The sequence below is a fragment of the Schistocerca serialis genome, chromosome 5 (genome assembly GCF_023864345.2).
Source record: "Schistocerca serialis cubense isolate TAMUIC-IGC-003099 chromosome 5, iqSchSeri2.2, whole genome shotgun sequence".
Taxonomy (NCBI): domain Eukaryota; kingdom Metazoa; phylum Arthropoda; class Insecta; order Orthoptera; family Acrididae; genus Schistocerca; species Schistocerca serialis.
In genome coordinates, this window is record NC_064642.1 from 650,098,342 (window position 1) to 650,121,338 (window position 22,997).

The 22,997-nt window shown below is 41.4% G+C and overlaps 1 protein-coding gene across 1 annotated transcript in view; it reads right to left on the minus strand.

The window, feature by feature from the left end:
• Positions 1-22,997, minus strand: part of LOC126480664 (neurotrimin-like) — a 336,431-nt gene that overhangs the window by 49,562 nt on the left and 263,872 nt on the right. The window contains exon 6 of the mRNA XM_050103887.1: positions 12,571-12,648. Coding sequence (XP_049959844.1) covers positions 12,571-12,648 — 78 coding nt within the window. The remainder of the gene's footprint in view (positions 1-12,570; positions 12,649-22,997) is intronic.

Consider the following 22,997-nt stretch of genomic DNA (forward strand, 5'->3'; position numbering starts at 1 on the left):
TCTAAGCATCATTTTGCAGGAAAATGCTCAAGTACGTACAGTGCAAGCTGTTACTGATTTGTTTGACTGATGGGGCTGCTAAGTTCTATACCACATACTGCACATCCCTGAATTAACCCCTCGTCAGTTCAAACTGAAGTAAACACTTCACGGCATTCGCTTCATAACTGCTACAAATTCGTCGGGCAATAGACCGCGCCTCTCGAACTGTCAACACAACTGGCACTGCTAAGAGCATCCTACGACTTCCACATCGCTGGCAAAGGGTGATACACAATGTTAGTGACTACTTTGAAGGTCAGTAAAACTTTGAAACACGTATCTATTTTGTACGACCTGTAAATAAATAGTTGCCACTATTAAAGTTCCAACCCTCGTATGTTTTCCCGTCAGTTATAATACGATAGGTAAAATAATACGTATAAGAACCAAGAGATAACAATAAGATTGAAAGAGAAAAAGTGAAATGATAGTACCAAAAACTGTTTAAGACAGGGATGTAGTCTTTGCCACCTACTGTTCAATCTGTATTTCGGAGAAGCAATGACGGAAATAAAAGGAAGGTACAAGAGAGGGATTAAAATGGACCGTGTAAGGATACCAGCGGTAAGACCTCCTCATGACATTGCTCTTCCCATTGGACGTGAAGAAGAATTACGGGGAAATAACATATGATGCACGAAGCTAGTATGTGACTACGATATGGTGGCTACTGAATTATTGTATTGTCGAGCGGAGTTCTCGATTTTTGTAGAGATTTGAAGATTGTTACCCGAACACCTAGACCTGTGGTCTTTTTTTATATTTTGATAAAGTTTATCCCACTCAGAGTTGCGATAGTAATGTCTCGTGTTGATCCAGACTCTAGCTGAACCAATGTAAACGGAATTCCACTGCAACCATCATTCCTGTAATTAATAGTGACGAATGACATTTTTATCGAAGTTTTGCTAGTGGGATCGGTAACACCTGAAGCGGCTGAGAATTTTTCAATTCATGTTTTAAACTGAGTTAAAAAGTGGTGGTAGCATCTAGGATTTTTGTTTGATTATTTTGTGTTACTTCATTTCTCTTAGAGTGGGGGAATTAGTTTTGTTTGTCACTCGATCGCTCAATGGCGTTTGTCGCCTTACGTAGTAAGTAAGGAGGAGGTAATAAATTACTTTGTTTAGAAGTCAAAACCTAGTTCCTGCTTTCTCATTTAATCTGAAGTTTCTAAATAACTGATATTTGAGAGAAATCGTTTATTATGATAGAAACAAGCGAGATCTTAATCCGTGGAATAGTTACAAGTAGAAAATAACCTACAAAGTCAGAGATTCTTAAGTTACAAATGAACGCAAGTTAGGTAATCCATAGAATTTACGAGTGAAGGAATTTTCACTTTTAACATTATTTAATTGAAAACATCATAATTAAATAATTAGGGCAATAGTTTGTGTTTAAAAGGATGTAAGAGTGAGCTATCTATTTAAAAGTACAGGACTGTTTATGTTTGTTCTAAAATTGAAAGTTTACGAACGTAGTTACGTAACATAAAGACTCAGACGTTGTTTATGTTATTGACGGGCGCTGCCATAGAAACGAAATGGACCGCTGACTGTATCTGTCATAAGCCATATATTTGAAACATGTTTTGGACTTTTGGTGAAGGCAGGACGCATAAGTGAAAAGATAGCAAAATATATCAACCTTTACTGTGACTTTACTAAAAGCTCAATAGTGAAGCGAGTGCATTTGAGGTCCTGTGCCGGCCGCGGTGGTCTCGCGGTTCTAGGCGCGTAGTCCGGAACCGCGCGACTGCTACGGTCGCAGGTTCGAATCCTGCCTCGGGCATGGATGTGTGTGATGTCCTTAGGTTAGTTAGGTTTAAGTAGTTCTAAGTTCTAGGGGACTGATGACCACAGCTGTTAAGTTCCATAGTGCTCAGAGCCATTTGAACTATTTTTTTGAGGTCCTGTGACGTACGTTAAAGAGCGGTTTGACGTGTGTATTGGCAGTAGTGATTCTTGGCTTCTTTAAAAGTTTACGAGTAAGAAAATTAAATTACTTCTGTTAGAGAAACAGTTCTAGAGCGCTACCTCTTACACACGGATTTAAGTAAAATAATTTCAGATTAATTTCTATCAATTTATGGTATTTAATGTTTGGTATTTCTGGACAGTATGCGATACGCAACTGTATTTTTACGTTAGTGTGTTGACATCGTTATAGGAGGAACTACCTATTAAGCCACTGCTATTGAACTTAACCTAATAATGATACATAACGAATAGGTATTCCGAGAATGTCTCTTCACATTAAAAATCATAATTCTTTAGGCTATTAAAAATTTTTTTCTCAGTCTCTTCTCTTCTTGAGGCGGGGTTGTGTCTGCTACTAATAGGGCTAGTTACGTGAAGCAACAGGTGGCAATTCCGGAACAGTGCAGTAACCGAACGTGTAACCAAGTGGGTTCAAATGGCTCTGAGCACTATGGGACTTAACTTCTGTCATCAGTCCCCTAGAACTTAGAACTACTTAAACCTAACTAACCTGAGAACATCCCAGGCCGGCCGAAGTGGCCGTGCGGTTCTAGGAGCTGCAGTCTGGAACCGCGAGACCGCTACGGTCGCAGGTTCGAATCCTGCCTCGGCATGGATGTGTGTGATGTCCTTAGGTTAGTTAGGTTTAACTAGTTCTAAGTTCTAGGGGACTAATGACCTCAGCAGTTGAGTCCCATAGTGCTCAGAGCCATTTTGAACATCCCACACATTCATGCCCGGGGCAGGATTCGAACCTGCGACCGTAGCGGTCGCGCGGTTCCACACTGTAGCGCCTAGAACCGCTCGGCCGTAAGCAAGTGGGGTTGGGTTGTTTTGGGGAAGGAGACCAGACAGCGAGGTCATCGGTCTCATCGGATTAGGGAAGGACGGGGAAGGAAGTCGACCGTGCCCTTTGAAAGGAACCATCCCGGCATTTGCCTGGAGCGATTTAGGGAAATCACGGAAAACCTAAATCAGGATGGCCGGACGCGTGATTGAACCGTCGTCCTCCCGAATGCGAGTCCAGTGTCTAACCAAGTGAGACTATGGTAGTCGGTGCTCTGTGACTAACGTTGAAACTTGCAGTGATTACTGTGGTTACGTCTTTGGAGATTTTAAGCTTGGACATGATGGTATATTTCTTTTCGCGGAACGTGGTAGATGGAAGCAGCTTTCGGTTCTGTAGTACCGGTGTGCCGAGTCAAGGGATTGCTAAGTGGTAGGCTTTCTGAGTATTACGTATGGAAGGGAGTGTGCTACTTTGAACTGACATCACTGATTCCTTGTTATCATTGTGTCTTGCCGCAAACTCATGAGCGATATAATTGGTCTTTACCTTGTGGCCCTCTAATCAATACAAAACTTTCATAACGGAACGGACGTTGTTCGTGGTTGTTTGCCTATTGGGTTAGCACGTATACTGTGATGCAAGTATTCAGTTTACAGTACGGTGATGTGGGGACTAGGTTATAGTGCATTTTTGGTATCAAGTAATTTTCACCTAACTGTGGAGCGGTGACTGTGTCATCAGACCTCATGCGCATTTTCCCGTACCATTCCGGGCAGCAGAAGCTGTGTCGCATAGATATCTCTTTCAGATGAACATTGAGTATGGTAACTACCTGTTATCTGTGTGGACAGTAAATAGAAAGGCCCGACAAGTTGGGTTGGGTTGAGGTGGGTTGTTTGGTGGAAGTGACCAAACAGCGAGGTCATCGGTCTCATTGGATTAGGAAGTCCGCCGTGCCCTTTCAAAGGAACCATCTCGGCGTTTTGCTTGGAGCGATTTAGGGAAGTCACGGAAAACCTAATTCAGGATGGTCGGACGCGAGATTGAACCGTCGTCCTCTCGAATGCGAGTCCAGTTGCTAGCCCGACAAGTAACGGCGGTTAGATGAGAGGAAATGTACTACGCTGATGACAACAGATGCGACATTTCGCCAATCTTTGCAAGTTATGTAAACTTTTTGACATCATGATGATCGTCATATCATATATTAATGTGCTTTTAGATTTATTAATGCATGAATGAGACTGCAGTTTGGGATTTTAGTACTGCTATTACTGGTATTAAGGTAAGTTTTTCAAATGAGAGTTCAGGGGGCCCTCTACAGAAAATTATAGAGATGCGTGGATGTAGAAAAACTGCAAGTATATGAAGGGTTCGCACCAAAATCTGTGTGAATAATTGCCAGCTGCGCTCATTTCGGAGCCATATATGTCCTGTTAGTATTATAGGGTTGTTATCATTGTGAGATGCGGGATAACTTTTATGTTTGGAAATAACTGTTAGGGATCCAGTGTGGTATTGCTTTCGAATTTAGGTGGAGTTGAAGCACCATGAAATATGTCTTCCTCTAATTGAGTATTGATCGTAAGCTATTCCTACTCGGGAATTTAATGGTATATTTTCTGTGACGGTTTTTTGACGAATTTAGTAACATATTACTGAACGTAATTTTTGTGTTTTAGTTAATGCACTCTGTACTCATTTTCTGAGTTCGATTTGAGTAGCTGAAGTTCCAGGCACATTATGCCATTGACGATGTGGATAAATGTATTACCTGAAAGCAGTTCCTTCGTTGTTACCAACGATATAAAGAAATACCAACTTTGCGAAAACTACACAGCTTTTGTTACACGGAAATGAAAGTCAAGGCTAGGAAGAAAACTCCTAGAAAAACTGTCTCCGGGATTTAGTTCTAAAATCTGCTAAAATAAATACGTTATGCACGAGCGAGAGGACATAGTGAAAAAAAGGACTACTACATTACATTAGGTTGTTACAGATGAATGAGGTGTCAGAATCAAAGCAGCCAGTGGTTTACTTAGATGAAACTGATTCATACACATTACACCGTAAATAAATGATGTCATAGTAACAACGTTCGAGGAGTATTGTCTAAAAGAAGTCCCTTGAGCGTTTAATTGTTGTGTATGGAGGCTGTGATATGGGTTTCAATACGGGTTCACTTCTCAGGAATGACTCAAAAACCAAAATGTTAGAATCTCGCTGAGATATGGACCATCAAGTTTTTCTTCATTCATTTGAGGAGTATCATATTTTCTCTCTGTTTGACAAAACAACATATAGAAATGTGGAAATATTTTCTTAACCCGCAAAACCAACTCGCGACTACCCTATTATCCTTTACAGCAGGCTACTTTGTAAATTATTATATCCACTTTCTCTTACTGGCAAGCGCTGTTGTACTCAACCATTTGCAGTGACAGAAGATTCCGTAACCCACAAAAGAAGGGGAGGGATTGAGTTCTTGAAACCATTTGTAAGGTGGTAGACAAGTAAAAAAGTTAATACGATTATTAAATGACGTGGCAAAGGATTACGAATAAAATAAATACAAGTACTGGAAAAAAAAGTGTGTGAAGCTTTTCTCATAAAGACTTAAAAATAAAAATTCCAAACCACAGGAAGGGTTAGAATGTGCAATCTCGTACTAGGCACAAACACATCTTAACTCTCTACGCTACGCTACCGCTCAGAATCTATTAAGTTCAATGCTTTAATGCATCGCGCGAACTACCTTTTTGTTGCTCACTTGTAATGTCTATAGGCATTAGGAATGTTTCTAGCTATTGTTATTAAATATCCAAAACGTCTGATTACAATAAGGTTCAGTTAGTGACCATGTCAGAATTATTTTCCATAACGTGCGTGATCTGGAGCGAGTAATGAAACGATTTCGCATGGATAAGATTTTTAAACATTTCCACTTGACCGATCTCCTCTCTCCCTTAAAACAGAAAAAAAACATCTTCTAAGGGCCGGCCGGAGTGGCCGAGCGGTTCTAGGCGCTATAGTTAGGAACCGCGCGACCGCTACGGTCGCAGGTGCGAATCCTGCCTCGGGCATGGATGCGTGTGATGTCCTTAGGTTAGTTAGGTTTAAATAGTTCTAAGTCCTAGGCGACTGATGACCTCAGACGTGGTGCTCAGAGTCATTTCAACCATCTGCGAAGGCCCTCATATTCTCACGTCACAGAGCTCATTAAATCGGAACAGCAGATTTACATAATGCATATGTGTTAGACAAGTGACACTGAGAATCCGATATTTGATCTGGTTAGCAAAATAGATTCGGGCTTAACATGTAAACACGACAGCGAACATCGCTTTCGGGTTTTGAAATTAGATTTTCGTCTTCTACAAACTGTGTCGACAGGAAACGTGGTGATGACGTTCGGCGTGCGACACCGCTCCAAATGTAAGAATGCTGGAGTGTTCGACAACATTACTTCCCTGTTTCGTGGGTGTGAACACCACGTTGCTGTCACCGCTGCGAGATTACCGTTTTCTTTTGCCGAGTAATGCTTCAGCGTTCCGTTTCTGTGTGAGTGTGGCAATCGAACAATTGTACAACATTAGTATCACGAGTGAAAGTGATTCAAATGGCTCTGAGTACTATGGGACTTAACATCTGAGGTCATCAGTCCCCTAGAACTGAGAACTACTTAAACCTAACTAACCTAAGGACATCACACACATTCATGCCCGAGGCAGGATTCGAACCTGCGACCGTAGCCGTCGCGCGGTTCCAGACTGAAGCGCCTAGAATATCACGAGTGAATGCGTTTCGTAAATCCAGAATTTAATCAGTATATGTACTTATGTTTCCACATCCGCTGTGAACTAGGAGACGATTGAAATCAGAGTCCCAATGGAGCTTTACGAGTCTGTCAGAAATTAAAATTTATTAAGTGATTGGAACTGGTCAATTTGGTCTCTTACACCATTACCAAGTCTAATATAAAAAAAAGATATGTACATGTGATGCATATAGCCGTATACCAACACATCAGTTGTAACATTGAAATACCCCAATGTATTCACGGCTTTTAATGTTGCTCCTTATATTTTGCTATACTCCTGTATACATAAGATGTATACGTTATTTCTTTAGGTATCACTTGACAATAGACTGTACGAGTATAACTTGTGAGCAGTAATCCTTAGTTACAACTTGGCTGTCGAAATTACTGTAAGCTTCATCCATAGCCCTTATTATACATAGACATTGATGCTACTATGTAGTCTCTGTTTTCCGGCGTTCTCTTCTGAGCGAGAGTGAAACAGTGGACATTTTAGCAACATTCTACTCCTGTTACCTTTAAGTAGACGTGGGTTTCTGCAATTTACTATTACATTACTTAATACATAATTGTCCTAGGTGACTGGAATTCGGTAGTAGAAAAAATAAGAGAAGAAAAAATAGAAGAATATGGACTGGGGGAATGGAATGAGAGAGAATACCGTCTGGTAGAGCTTTGCACGGAGCATAATTTAATCATGGCTAACACTTGGTTTGAGAATGATGGCCGGCCGCGGTGGTCTAGCGGTTCTAGGCGCTCAGTCCGGAACCGCGCAACTGCTACGGTCTCAGATTCGAATCCTGCCTCGGGCATGGATGTATGTGATGTCCTTAGGTTAGTTAGGTTTAAGTAGTTCTACGTTCTAGGGGACTGATGACCACGGATGTTGAGTCCCATAGTGCTCAGAGCCATTTGAACCATTTGAGAATGATGACGGAGACCTTGAGATACCGCAACGTTTCAGATTGACGATAGAATGGCGAGGCAAAGATTTTAAACTGTAAGACATATTCAGAGATGTACACTCTGACCACAATTTATTGCTTGTGAACTTCAGATTAAAAGTTAAGACATTGTAAAAAAGGTAGGAAATTAAAGGCGATGAGGTTGCGATGAGTACAATGAACCAGATGTCGTTGGATGTTTTAAAAGCAGCATTAGGCAATGTTGGAGAAAAATGGGAAAGAAATTCAGTAGGTGAATAGGTACTTTTGACAGATGAAATAGGAAAGGCAGCAGAGGATCACTTAGGTAAGAAGACAAAGCCTAGAATAATACACGAGATACTAGTATGACACAGGAGATACTGAATTTGACGAAAGGAGAAAATACAAAAACGCAATATCTGCAAGGTTCTTTACCAAAAGGTAAAAGACAAAATTAGATTCATATTCTTTTACTGGACGTTTTGCACCATGTTGGGTGCTCATAAGCGTACTGAATTTATTGTTATGAATATATCTAACACGCTCACATGTGAAGTGAATGTATCTATCAGTTAATCTAGTAATGGAGTTGAAAATAAGTGGTGTTACATTTTTGCTTAATAATAAGTGAGCTACGTACAGTTCTTGATTGATGGTTTCTTTTCAGCGCACTTGGACTTGTATTATTGATTCACCCAAAGTCTTTCTGTGTACATCTTGATACGAGAACCAAGGCTGGATTTGGCTTTCATTCAATGAGAGGAGTTATTCTACACCTGAGGCAGCACTTGTACTTTACGCGCTCAGTTATTTAAACAAGCTTTATTTTCCGGCGTAAGAGTCGCAGGACGTACACTTTCACCTCATGTGACGAAACTGTCAGCAGTTTGTTCCATAGGAACGTAGTGTAAGTCAGCGAGTGACATATTTATAAGGAGTATCTAGGCTCGCCTCTGTGTGATATTAAATTTTATTTCTCTCACTTTCACTACAGATCCGTTTCGGCTAAACTGCCGTTATCGGCTGACCTTAGGTACAATGTGAGTTATTTTCATTATACATGTTTATACAACAGCCGTACACTGAACATGAATTGCTACTTACTTATATATCGTCCAGATGGATTGACATGCAACTGTATTTTGACTGACGTTCTATATTTCCTAAATTAAGGTATTAATTAATTTGTTGTGAAAGTAATTTGAGAGCTTTGCAGGTACGATGTCGTATGTTTACAAGTATAAGCACCCTTATACGGATGATGTATACATTATTTTGTTGCCCGTATGTCTATGGCTGCTGTAAGTTCATAGTAGCCTATGTTTATAGCGATCATAAAAAAATGTGTGTGAAATCTTATGGGACTTAAGTGCGAAGGCCATCAGTCCCTAAACTTACTCACTTGTTGTTGTTGTGGTCTTCAGTCCTGGGACTGGTTTGATGCAGGTCTCCATGCTACCCTATCCTGTGCAACCTTCTTCATCTCCCAGTACCTACTGCAACCTACGCCCTTCTGAATCTGCTTACTGTATTCATCTCTTGGTCTCCCTCTACGATTTTTACCCTCCACGCTGCCCTCCAATGCTAAATTTGTGATCCCTTGATGCCTCAGAACATGTCCTAATAACCGGTCCTTTCTTTTTGTCAAGTTGTGCCACAAACTCCTCCCCAATTCTATTCAATACCTCCTCATTAGTTATGTGATCTACCCATCTAATCTTTAGCATTCTTCTGTAGCACCACATTTCGAAATATTCTATTATCTTCTTGTCCAAACTATTTATCGTCCATGTTTCACTTCCATTCATGGCTACACTCCATACAAATACTTTCAGAAACGACTTCCTGACACTTAAATCTATACTCGATGTTAACAAATTCCTCTTCTTCAGAAGCGCTTTCCTTGCCATTGCCAATCTACATTTTATATCTTCTGTACTTCGACCATCTTACACACTACTTAACCTAAATTATCCTAAGGACAACACACACACACCCATGTCCGAGGGAGGACTCGAACCTCCACCGGGACCAACCGCACAGTCCACGACTGCAGCGCTGTAGACCGCTCGGATAATCCCGCGCGGCTATAGCGATCATAGCTGCGATTAGTTTATACGTGGTTATGGGGTACGCATTATTTGACTTGTATGCTGTTAACTTCTAATTTCGATAATTTTTCGTAAATTATAACATTCTCAAAATCACATGTATCCTCGTAAGCTCAGGAGCTCAGACAGAGCAGGCGTAAGCGACCTTTACGAAACAGTTTCAGGCAAATTGTGACGTTAGGTGGGGACACGCCCGTAACACTGCCCGAATTTATATCACTACTTGAAAGACATAAATTTCTTCCAACGGTTGTCATTTATTTCAATTTTCACCTGTGCGTCCATTCTCAACTATAACGATTAACTTTTGACGTTCGGGTTTCTTCGCCTGTCACCTCTCGAATTCACTATGCTCCAAATATGGAAGCCAAAATTTAGAATACAGCAAAAACCGCTCAGTTTCTCGGACAACTGATACCAGTTGACCGTAATTTTAATTTTTTTGACGCCTTTGGTCTCGGGTGGCATAATAATTTGTCATACCACGCCTAAGACTGGTAGACGAGTCGCCGAACTCACACTCGGATCGGAGCCGCGTGGCGAATCAGCCTGGGGGCGTATTCGTCCGACTGACAGGTTGTCCGTATGGTTGTACGACTACGGCCGACCGGTGAAGCTCGTCCACTGCTGGCGAGCAAAATCAGACACATTGCCGGTCGCCACTTTGTCGTGAGGCAACAGAAGTGGAGACCTGGAGACCTGCGTGATGAGACCATTCTCAGAGCCAAAACTTGTACCCATACAAATTGCTTTCTACAGGAATCTTTCTCTAAGACTCGACAAGTGATAGAATCTGCATTTGAAATAATGACTAGTGAATGGGGACTGCTGCAAAAAAAAAAAAAAAAAAAAAAAAAAAAAAAATTAAGCCTGATAATGTTCACATTATACTCTAATGTAAATGCTTGTTGCACAGCTTCCTAACTGAAATGGAGGGAAAACAACCAGCAGCTGTATTCACTTGCCCTCTAACACAGTCGACAGGAATAGTTTCTGAGCGAGAACCGTGGTGTCAGTGCAGTGCATTACATCCGGACCGAGCGAGGTGGCGCAGTGGTTAGCACACTGGACTCGCATTCGGGAGGACGACGGTTCAATCCCGTCTCCAGCCATCCTGATTTAGGTTTTCCGTGATTTCCCTAAATCGTTTCAGGCAAATGCCGGGATGGTTCCTTTGAAAGGGCACGGCCGATTTCCTTCCCAATCCTTCCCTAACCCGAGCTTGCGCTCCGTCTCTAATGACCTCGTTGTCGACGGGACGTTAAACACTAACCACCACCACCATTACATCCGAGAGAAATTTATTTCGTTCTTTTGCCCAGGGCAAATGTACGAATGAAAGCGGTTTGAATACTTTAGAGGCTAGTAGTTACATAGCATCAACGTTTGGTTGAAGGTGTTCTTCTCAGATTTGATTTTAAATACAATTTTTAGACTTTTTTAAACAGTCCTATGGAATGGAGTACTGGCAGTCGTTCAGACGTACAAAAAGAGGAGAGTATTAAATCTTCCACACTCGATACGCCTCCCGTTTTCAACTATAGTTTCCTCTGTAAATCGCGGTGCTAATATGACTTACTTTGCATATTGTAGTGACCTATTGTCCTTCATAAGACTTATAAGTTTCTCTACGTACGTGGTTGGCAATTCAGTCTGAAACACACCCAGACACAGCAGGCGCTCGCTTGCAGCTACGATGTTCGACTAATCCCATTGTGGTGGAATTCGTCGGTCAGTCGGCCGTGTGTAGCCGTTTGCGATCAACTTGATCGTGTGCACTTGACGCGTGAATGTGCCGCAATATGTCGTGGAACTAATCGGTTGCTTTCGGTCACATACGGCCGTCCAAATAATCAGACGGATACGGTTCGAGCGGACGCTCAGTCTCAACGACTGTGGGCTGGCACACCGACCAGGCTGAGTATCGTTTCCTGGCGGTTTTCCACCGTCATTCAAGCAAATGCAGGGCTAGTCCCCAACTCAGAAAATGCGACGCACTAATCTTTACTTACCAGCCTACATACACCGTCCTTTCAGAAAACTTAAAAATCTTTCCTATTACTGCAACTGTAGATTCATGGTTCTTGTGTAGCTTTGCAAACAAGTGGCTCCGTTTACTACCGAATGTGACTACAATAAAAAAAAATGGCTCTGAGCACTATGGGACTTAACTTCTGAGGTCATCAGTTCCCTGGAAGTTAGAACTACTTAAACCTAACCAACCTAAGGACATCACACACATCCCTGCCCGAGGCAGGATTCGAACCTGCGACCGTAGCGGTCGCGCGGTTCTAGACTTTAGCGCCTAGAACCTCTCGGCCACCCTGGCCGGCGCCAGAAGTAAGATTATTCATATTTTACATTACAATTTAGCTAATGATCATCCCAAACATTTTGAGTATACTGTCATTATTTCAGAACAGTAAAGACGTCCTAAAGCCAAAAACGTTTTCAGCTGATGTACTCTAACTTCCATTAGTTGTAATCAGCGAATATTAGCCTTGATTACCTACCACGTTTGGTGATATCATTGTTGAGATTTCAACTAATTTCAGTGCCAATACGATGCTCCTTAGATTCTAACTACATTATTGCTGTATTTGCAGAGGAAAATCTTTCATTGAATTGACGTCTTAAAAATAAAGAATAACAGTTCTTCACAAAGCATTTTCTTCAGCAATTCTACATTTGTAGATTCTGATAAAGCTATAATACGCGTGCTTTAAAATATTATGAGCTCTTCATGATATAATTGTAAAATTCATCATATTTAGTATACGGCGAAGACTACTATGAAACCAAACAAATGGTATGACATTCCCAGATATTATCTACCTTCGCATTTCACCGATAGTGGTAGAGCACTAAGAACATTTAGGAATCTAAATTTGTACTTTACCTTTCTCTGGTGGTCGAATGGTGAAAGAAACTTCTGTCGTCGTCGTTGATTTGTAGGCCGTGGACGGTTGTGGAATAGCTGCGAACACAAGAAAACCCAGAGTATATCAGCGCGTGTTAGTGGTATCTTTGAATGATTTTAACGTTGTACACCGTAACTACATTAGTCTGACAATCAATTACACGCAGCCAGAAGCTCTCTTAGATATCTTTTCAGTGACATTAGCGTAATTACGTATTATCATAATTATTAAAATATCTCTCAATGAAATTATAAGGAAAGAATACATTAAACTCTTGCAAAGAGCTACCAGACTCTACCTGTTTCCTGAAACGTTTATTTATTTGGAAAAAAATCGTTTTTCTCTTGTTCTCAGTAGGACCTTTGAGTTCTTCGGCAATTTACTGTTATTTCCTATTATTCACTTTCCTTACAACCCAGAATCACGTATCATATTTGCATTTTTCTATCAGCACCGTTACATCCTCTTCGGGCATTGCACAGTGATTTCTGTGGGCACGATGTAAAGTGGCAGTTACGATCCTAATACGCCGAAGACTATTCGAATCATAAATCCAAAAATCTTTACTTACTGACGATCCACCCTGTTTGTTACAAAGTTACACAAAACCGTTCTTGCGTATTATTGGTTTCGTACTCTTTCGGTTGCGTACAGAGATCGACCAACGGTTACTTTCAAGAAGACGGATACAGCACCTAGATAGGTAGCTCGATCATTTGATGAAAAGGGAGTGAACCGAATTGTAGAGACAGCTTTGAGGTATTAGCACAGTCGGTATTATTTAATGAAAAGAAGGGCTGAGTTGATTAGGCACATCCAGAGACATTATGGAATAGCTGATTTACTGTCGGATTTTTTATTATGGAGACTAGAGTTTCGGCTTTAATTGCAAGCAAACCAATGGACCCATCGAAAAATGAGTTATATCATATTTTACTTCTTTTATTCTGGGTTAGGCTATATGGTACATTTTGGTTTTAAAGTTCATTATACATGTATGTTTAATTTAGATTGTAGAAAGGATTGTCCGGTTATCAGCGTCTTCGCTACAAACTGCTCACCTCAGAACTATATAGGTTAATGTATTTGCCCGACGTTAATAAAATTGAATAGGTTATAGGCCTATATATAGGTAGTGTAAATATCAAGTTAAAGAGTTTTTCACTTGCCCACAAAGAAGTACTTACGATTTTTGTAAAGTATCTTTTTCTCAGTGCAGGATAAACGTATAACAGAAAGCGTGGATTTGTTTTGAAGGTCTCTTTTGTGGTTGTAAGAGGGTACAGCCACTGTGACTGCATTGAGTGGTACGGATTTTTATAAACAGTGATATTTGGACTGGTTCTGTGAGTGCTGTACCTAGCGATTAATAGCGTGCACAGGTGAAAATGACTGCGTCGTTGCCGCGAACTGCCGTGCTGTTGAGAAACGGTTTGTCTGTCACTGGCAACGTAGCACCTGATTCCGCCAGTGTGCCCACAACATCCACGGTCCTGCATCCACATAATCAGTCTTTCACTATTTCTAAATTCCGTATCACACTGTATGGTCACATTGGCTGTAGCTTCTTTCAGTTACAAAGGAGACCTTCAAAACAAACCGTCGCTTTCTTGTATGTATGTCGTCGGTGAGAGGAAAAGTTACTTTACAAAAATAATAACTCTTTTTTTTACTGAGAGGGGGTGGGGGTGGGGTTGAAAAATTCTGCAACTTGAGATTTTCTCTACCAATAAATGTGCCTATAACCTATAAAAATTTCGTTAACATCGGACAAATACATTTCAACCTATTTTGTTCTGAAATGAGCTGTTCGTAGCGAAGACGCCGAAAACCGGACAATCATTACTACCAACTAAAATAAAAAATATATATATATTTCACTTTAAAACCAAATTGCTCCATACAGGGCTGCACAGAATAAAACAAGAAAAAATTTGTATAACTCAATTTGTGATAGGCCTTAGTGGTTCGGTTGTAATCAAAGCTTAAACTGAAGTCTCCGTAATAGAAAATCCGGTAGTAGTTACGGAGGTATGTGTGAAAGATGAAGTAAGCAGCTTCAAATGGACGTAGAATGTAGGCTACAGTAGTTATGTAGACCTGAAGAGACTTGCTACATCTACATGGTTGTTCTGCAATTCTCACTTAAGTGTTTGTTGTGGGATTTATATAAGCACTTTTCGACTATTTCTCGGTATTTTAACTTTCGGTAACAACGAACAACCAAATGTTTTATGTGATCTCTAACGGTCATGTCTCCCTATGTAGGTGGGAGTCAACAAATTATTTTGACATTCTGACTAAAAATTTCATGAATAGATCTCACCGCAACAAAAAACGCCTTTGTTTTAATGATTCCCACCCCAACTAGCTTATAATATCTGTGGCACTCTCCCATCTATTTCACAACAACACAAAGAGAGCTACCCTTCTCTGAAATTTTTCGATGCCCATCGTCAGCCCCGTCTCGCAAGGATGCCGTATTGCGCAGCAATACTGCAAAGGAGAACAGGCAAGCGTAGTGTGGGCAGTCTCTTTAGTAGATTTGTTGCATCTTCTGCCAATAAAACGTAGCTTTGCTTCCAATTTAAGTAATTTGTAATTGTAATATTCACGTATTTAAGTGAATCTACAACCTCCAGATTTGTGTTATCATTTTTTTACTGTCATTTAATCGAAATGTCTTGTATAAATTATCATTAAGTCCTTTCGATCTTCTGATGTATTCAATAGACGGTAAACGACAGAACCATATCCAAGCAATGTTGGAGTGCTGCCCAGAATTTCTCCTAATTTATTTATATAAAATTCAGCAGAGGGTTTATAGCACTTCCATGAGGAACCCAAGATATCACATCCGTTTCACTCGATGACTTTTCATCAAATCACGAATCCACTCGGCAGAACTGAGACAATACTCCATAGACACATAATCTGATTAAGAACAGAACTCTATCAAAAGCCTTCTGTAAATTTAGAAATATGGAATCATTTCGAGAATCCCTGTCCATACCATTTTTACTTTATGCGAATAAAAGCCTGCTGGTTTCACAGGAATGTTTATCGGAATCCATGCTGGTTATATGTTAATTGTATTCTTCGAGATATTTTATAACGCTGGTACTCAGTACATGCTTAAAAATGCTGCTACAAATCGATACCACAATCACTAATATGAGTCTATAATTCAGCGGACTATTTCTCTCTCCTTCTTTGAGTTTTGGTGTGACCTATGCAACTTTCTAGTCTTTCGGAGCGAATATTTCGTCTAGCGAGCGGTTGTCTATGAGTACTAAATGGTTCAAATGGCTCTGAGCACTATGGGACTCAACTGCTGTGGTCATAAGTCCCCTAGACCTTAGAATTACTTAAACCTAACTAACCTAAGGACAGCACACAACACCCAGCCATCACGAGGCAGAGAAAATCCCTGACCCCGCCGGGAATCGAACCCGGGAACCCGGGCGTGGGTATGAGTACTAACAGAGCATTGATATCAGCGTACCCCGAAAGGAACCTTTGTCGTATATACAGTGCTTGCAGAAAGTTTAGGGATTGCTCAAAATTTCGTTGAATTCGCAAGTGTCCCTAAAGCCACAGCGTTTCAGTCAATGTTCCACTTGATATTCAAGAACATCTTAATTACGGGTTTTCAGTTTACATTCCACAGCTCGTGCTCTAATACGTTTTGAGATGGAATGTTTTTCCGTTTTGTTAACGTGATTAAAAATAGACCTGCATTTATGACTAAATTCTTTTCTCGGAAAGTGTTGGTCCTACTGCTGTTCCATTACAGTACAGCAATCGTAAAAACAAGAATACAGCCTGAAAAAAAAATTTTCTATTCATTTGGTCACCTCCCACGCTTTTTACATGGTAATTTCGATGGCAAAATACGCGATAACTCCCGATTGGTAACACTTAAACCTTTTGTGACTGCGGATCCATCGCAGACAATAAATGCTGAAAACACCTGTGCAGTCACAACAGGTGTAAGTATTGCCAAAGGGAACTTACCGCAGAACAAATCTGCTCAACTTTGCCACCGAATTTACAAGGGAAAATATTTGTTCGAGGTGTGACCAAACGAACAGTAATTTCTTTCCCAGGCTGTTTTATTATCTTACGAGTGCCATGCTGTAGTAAAATAGCAGTACAAATTTCATAGCTGTATGAGTTACATTTTCCTAGAAAGAAAACGTTTTAGTCGGAAAGGTAGTGTTTTTCTTAGCCCTCTTTACAAAACGGGAAACAGTACAGCAGTGATGCTTTAACTAAAAACCGATAGTTAACATGCCTGGTAACATCGAATTTGACTGAAATGCTGTTACGCTAGGAACAAATGCGGATTCTACAAAATGGAGACCAGCACCTAAACTTTCTGCAAGCACTGTACTCTGGACCTCAAGAAACGACTTTATTAACTGAATTAATTTGTTTCTTTACACCGAGGGTATTTACTTCGAAATTACGCTTGTTGGCAGCTGCTCTTGATGAAAACTTGTCGTGACAAGCTAGCGTCGAAAGATGACCACAAAAGTAACAACGACAACGCGAGTTTATTATGTTAAGGAAACATTTATTATAGTTTAAATCTTTAGGTTGGAATTGGAATTCGTTCACAGCTTTTATGCAATGTCTAAAGATGGTCATTTCTGCTTATTATTGTTAAAATTAGATTATTTATTTATTGCAATTATTTCAGTTTATGTCTGCAGATACAAGATGACACAGAAAAATGGGACCATTTGAAATGCGTAGCGACAGCCATGTACAGTTGGCAGCTCGAAACAGTCTCTCCATTTAGTAGTCATGAATCATTGGAACGGTCAACAAAGTGCTTCTGACTTAAAAACTTATCACGAGGACAGTGATAGTTTGGAAAGTGCGCATAGAGAGTTCCGACGTTTTTTTCAAGTCCGGGCGTCATAGTCAGGTTCCCTAGAAACACGCTTTAAAAAGTTTGATTAAAAATTTTAAAGATACGGGATCTGCTAACAAACGTGACAATGTTCGCCGAATTCTGCATTCTGATTACAAATTTCATTGGTACAGGTTGCAGATAGTGCAACAAATGAAGAGGAACGATTACCAGTTGAGATTAAAGTTCTATGAGCAAATTATGACAAACATAAACAAGGACGACTGAATTACGGACAAGCTGTGGACGTCCGATGAGGCCCACTTTCGTCTCAGGAGTTTCGTGAATAAGCAGACGACCGTTATTGTGCAGACAGCAACCCTAACACAGACCGTAACTCGGCAGAAATGTGAAAGTATCTGGTGCAGTTTCGTCGCACGGCGTCATCGGACCTTACTTTTTCGAAAATGAAGAGCGCACCACGGTGATGGTCACTTCAGATCGGTATGTTGCAAACTTTTTTTGCACTTGCATTGAACAACATTCTTAAACTTCACAAAACCAGTTTCTAACAGGATGTATTTATCGTGTACGGTTATTTTACAAATTTTATGAATATTTAAGTATTGTATGCTGTTACGTTGAAACGAAGGGAATCAGTCGGAGCTGATGCAGCCAGTGAGCAAGCGCGTCGGACAGATCAAAGTACAGTGTCAGAGACGAAATGACGAGGTAGACGCTCGTCAGCGAAGGGAATTCTCTGACAGAATAATTATTGTTTTGAATTAAATGTAACATGCCCGCTGAATTATTTAACTTTGACTGTGGTATGAAGCTTTGCAGTATAAAGCCGTGTACCGAATTTATGGAGATTCAAGTACATTATTGGGCGCCATTGGAAAAGAACTGCTAATTTGATGGAATTGCTGAGAGATAGACAACTTGAAGCCAATTTTATGCTGTTTATGGGACATCAAACGAAGACTGAAATTATATGTAATCAAAAAAGGTTCGTGAAAACAATAATTTATCCATTTCACGCGATTCTATACAGTGTTGCGTATGCTTTGCCTAGGTGGGATAGCCTGCAAATAATTACGCGGTCTGAAGTTAAATGTATAAATCGACATTTTGTTAAAGTTTTCCGTTGACTCGATTCCGCCGCAGCCAAATGCCTACATAGGAGTTCGTCATGCACTACGACGACCCGTAGTTTCATGCACGCCGTATGAATAATTATCACAAAATAAAATTACAGGGATGCCCGAAATTTCAGAGACGAGAAGTAAGCTGATTGATCTACACAAGAAAGTGATGGTCGGTTTGTGTGGATGAAAGTGCGACGATCAGATTAATTATTAGGACTGACGATTTTCTTAGTGATCGAATCTTTGAAATGAGTGCTTAATTACTGCTATGTGGCGAGTGACTGAATCTATATAATTTATATTTAGCTCCTAAAGGTTATTTATTTTACTAGTAAACACATTCTTGCCTTAACGACAGGAGTTAACGACGACATTCGGAAACTTGTTTTGTGCGGAAATATAAGGTATCATTTCAGACCAAGCAGACTCTGTCAGTGTATAAACACCACTTATTCAAGGTACTAGAGAGTCTTTCCGCACATAGTTAGGTGATCACAATTACACGACCATAAAGTAAATGTATAGTGGCACCTACCAGTACACAGTCACACAACTAACAACATCATGCTACTAACGGTAAGAACAATATAAAGGCAATCAATGACAGCTGTGTGAGAATTGTTCGGTAACGTTTGTCATCTCAAGATTCAGTGACAATCCCTGGCCCCAAAGGCTACTGCATTTGTGTGTTTGCGATTTTTTTTCTTGTGAGCCTACCTTAAGAGCCGGGCCTACACGGCTGGACCAAGAACACCGGATGAACTGAAACAAAGAATTCAAGACGAAATTCGCAGTACCGCAGCTGAGACGTTGCAGCACTCAGAGAGGAACCTCAAGATCAGACCGAAGGCAGAGGAGGACGCCATGTGCAGGGTGTGATTTTCCAAAGTCGTTAATTTGGATTACTGTCTCCTAAAAACCAAGCTATAGTGGTTCAGATGCTGTCAGTACAGTATTTTGTTGGATTTTTCTACTTTTATTGCGCGTTTCAGAAGTTACCGTTTTTCTGCGTCACCCCGTAATACTCGACGTTGCAAACACAATTAAAAAATGAAAAACAAAGGTTTTACAGCTGTGATACGAAAATCTCTGAACAGTCCTCAAACGTATCGTGTCAGGTTTCGTGCAGCAGCGTTCCTCAACGTAGCACCGCTTAGGCAAACGTGGATCGGATGAGCTCTGCAAATATCGTCCTGCAGTGACGGGACGCGGGGAGCTGCATTTGTCACTGTCAGTTCCCGACCCACGAGTATTCGTCCCATTGTTTCAGCCGAGCTCCCATGCCACCCTGCAACCCCGGGACCGCTAATAAATCACCGCCGAGGGCTTCTTCGCGGTAGCATTAGCGCTGGCGGAGTACCCGAAGCAAACACAGTCGCTTCCTCCCGGAGGGTCCTCAATGCCCGGGCACTCAACACCGCTACTTGCCAGGTCTTCTACCCCCTCCAAGGGCCGGAGCACTTCGGAGGACGACACCCTTGCGGCGTCCATCCGGCTCGCGACACAGAAAGCATTCGGTTCTCCTCTCTCTTTACATTCAAACCCGTTTTTTCTGCAACACGAGTTCAGAAATCGCGGAGTGGGAGGGGGGACGGTAGGGTGGCGGTTGTGATGCCGGGGGTTGAAATGGAAAAGAACGCAGAGGATCGTAACAGGAAGTCGACGGCGCCGAAAATGAATGGCCGAAGACAAATGGCTGGGACGGCTGCGGCTGAAAAGCCGCCGTGGCGGTGGCAGTGAATGCTGGCTATTGATCGCCAGGGACTCCTTTTGACGACGACGCATTGACCGATTGCCCCCAGCCGAGTCGTCTTTCTTCCTCACTAGCTGACTCCGCCACGCTGCCGTGCAAGCCGACGCCGAGACTGTTCTCTATTTTTGTGTTGACTCTCTTTCCCTTTCAGGCAGATTCCTTGCCAGCAACGACTGGTTTCTCAATCCGGTGTCATTGATCACGAAGTGAAGTACTTTCTAGATGCTCAAGTAAGTCCAGGATTAGCGTTTACAGAAGCTAACTGACGGTGCAACAGGGGTAGAAAAGAGCCTGAGGCTAAATTGAAGAAAGACGAAAATTGTAAGCAGCAGCAGAAGTAACGTAAAATTGGTGACCAAGAAGTAGACTAAGAGACAGAATTTTCCTAACTTGGAAGTATAATAACCCATGATGGGCGAAGCAAGCAGGACATAAACAGTAGATTAGAACAGTGGAATAAGGCTAAAGGAACCCTGCTTGTATCAAATACGAAATACCTTCATCTGAGGAAGAAACTCTTGCAGTGTACGTTTCGAGCACAGTGTTGCATGGTAGTGAATCACGGAGGGTGTGAAAATCCGGAAAGAAGACATGATGATGATGATGATGGTGATGATGATCGATCTGTAGGGTGCTCAATTGCGCGGTCATCGGCGCCCGTACAAAGTCCAAATTTTTACACAGTCCAATTTTTACACACTCCAATCTAGCCACTGTGGCGAATGATGATGATGAAATGATGAGGCTAACACAAACACCCCATCCCCGGGCAGAGAGAATCGAACCCAGACCTGTGATTCAGAGGCGACAACTAGACCACGAGCTCTGGATGGGAAGAAGAGAAGCGAAGCGTATGAGATGTGGTGCTGTAGAAGGATGTTGAAAATTCGGTGGACTGGTAAGCTGAGGAATGAGGTGGTTCTGCGCAGGTTAAACGAAGCGACGAACATACGGAAATCATTTACAAGGAAAAGAATCGACACACGTAGCGGGGTAGCGCAGTGGTTGACACTGGACTCGCATTCGGGAGGATGATCATTCAAACTCGCGTCCGTCCATCCTGATTTAGATTTTCCGTGATTTCCCTAAATCGCTTAAGGCAAATGCTATGAAAGGCACGGCAGATTTCCTTCTCCATCCGTCCTAATGTGATCTTGTGATCCGTCTCTAATGATCTCGTTGTTGACAGGATGTTAAACACTAATCTCCTACTCCTCCTCCCCCTCCTCCTCCTCCTCCTCAAGAAGTGCAAGCGTGATAAGGCACGTGTTAAAACCTCAGGGAATAATTTTCATCGTGCTAGTGCAGTGGTTTCCAACCTTTCTGAGACTATTTCCCCTGAGCGCAATCAGACGTTAGCTGTACGTAGCGTTCCTCCCTCCCTCCCCCCTGCCACGGGAGGGTAGCCGCGCGGTCTAGGGGGCCTTGCCACGGTTCGCGCGGCTCCCTCCGTCGGAGGTTTGAGTCCTCCCTCGGGAGTAAGTGTGTGTGTTTTCATTAGCGTAAGTTACTTTAAGTTAGATTAGGTAGTGTCTAAGCCTAGAGACCGATGACCTCAGAAGTTTGGTCCCATAGGAGCTTACCACAGATTTCCAATTCCCCCCCCCCCCCCCCCCCCCCTCCCCTCGAATTAACCATCAACAACATTGGCGCCTAAGTAAATTTTAGCATTAAAAAGAATATTATTTGAACATTTTCATTATTAAAATGATAGAAGATAAATGATGATCAGTTTTTCTGGGTGTTTCTTTAAAAAGCAAACTAATGAGTCAATGAATGAGTCGATATTGCTCCTTTCTAGTAACCTATTCTCTGTGCATCGTGAATGCTGCATACAGTTAGTTCTCAGAAAATAATGCGAACTATCCACATGGTGGGTAGACACTTGGTGCTAAACATGCTTCCTCTGCACCACTCGTGTCCCATGCGACACTCACTTCACCCACACTCTACACCCCCATTTAAAACCAATCAAATTAAAATGTGTGCACTAAACTTAGGCCTACTATTCGTAAGTAACTTGACTGCTGGACTCCTTACTTTTGAACTGGCAGAAATTGATAGACCTCAGTTTTTGATTCCTTTGCATCTGGCAACTGCCACCACCACCACTACTTCTACAACTAATTCTAATAGTCATAATAATAAAAATAGTAACGTGTAAGCCCTATAGTAGTGTAGTAACTACACGCAATTGCTGTTGTGTTGCCAATTAGTTCGTTCATTGTTACGAAGCGAAAAATTAAGGAGTTTCTGGTATAGTGTAGGAACTACATACAACTAGCAGCAGGCATTTTCATCAAATTTTTAAACACCTGAGATGTATATGTCTCAATTTCATTGTCCCAGAAGCATGGTACAAAGCAGAAAGCATGTGTGTAGTGCATGGACTATGTGAGAAAAGTTTTGTTGATAGATTAGTTTCACAAGCTATAAGCTACAGCACATTGCGTCAAGCGGTAATTCCAGTATTTCAGAAAAAAAACTGTTGATAGTAACTTATGTGAGCAATATTACAGTGCCACGAAATCGTGATAATAACTATGATATTTCAAATCAAATTCAGTTTCGTGACAGAGACAGAACTGAACCCTTTTATTTTCACCTCTCAGAAAATTATATTTTGCCCCTCAGCGGTTAATT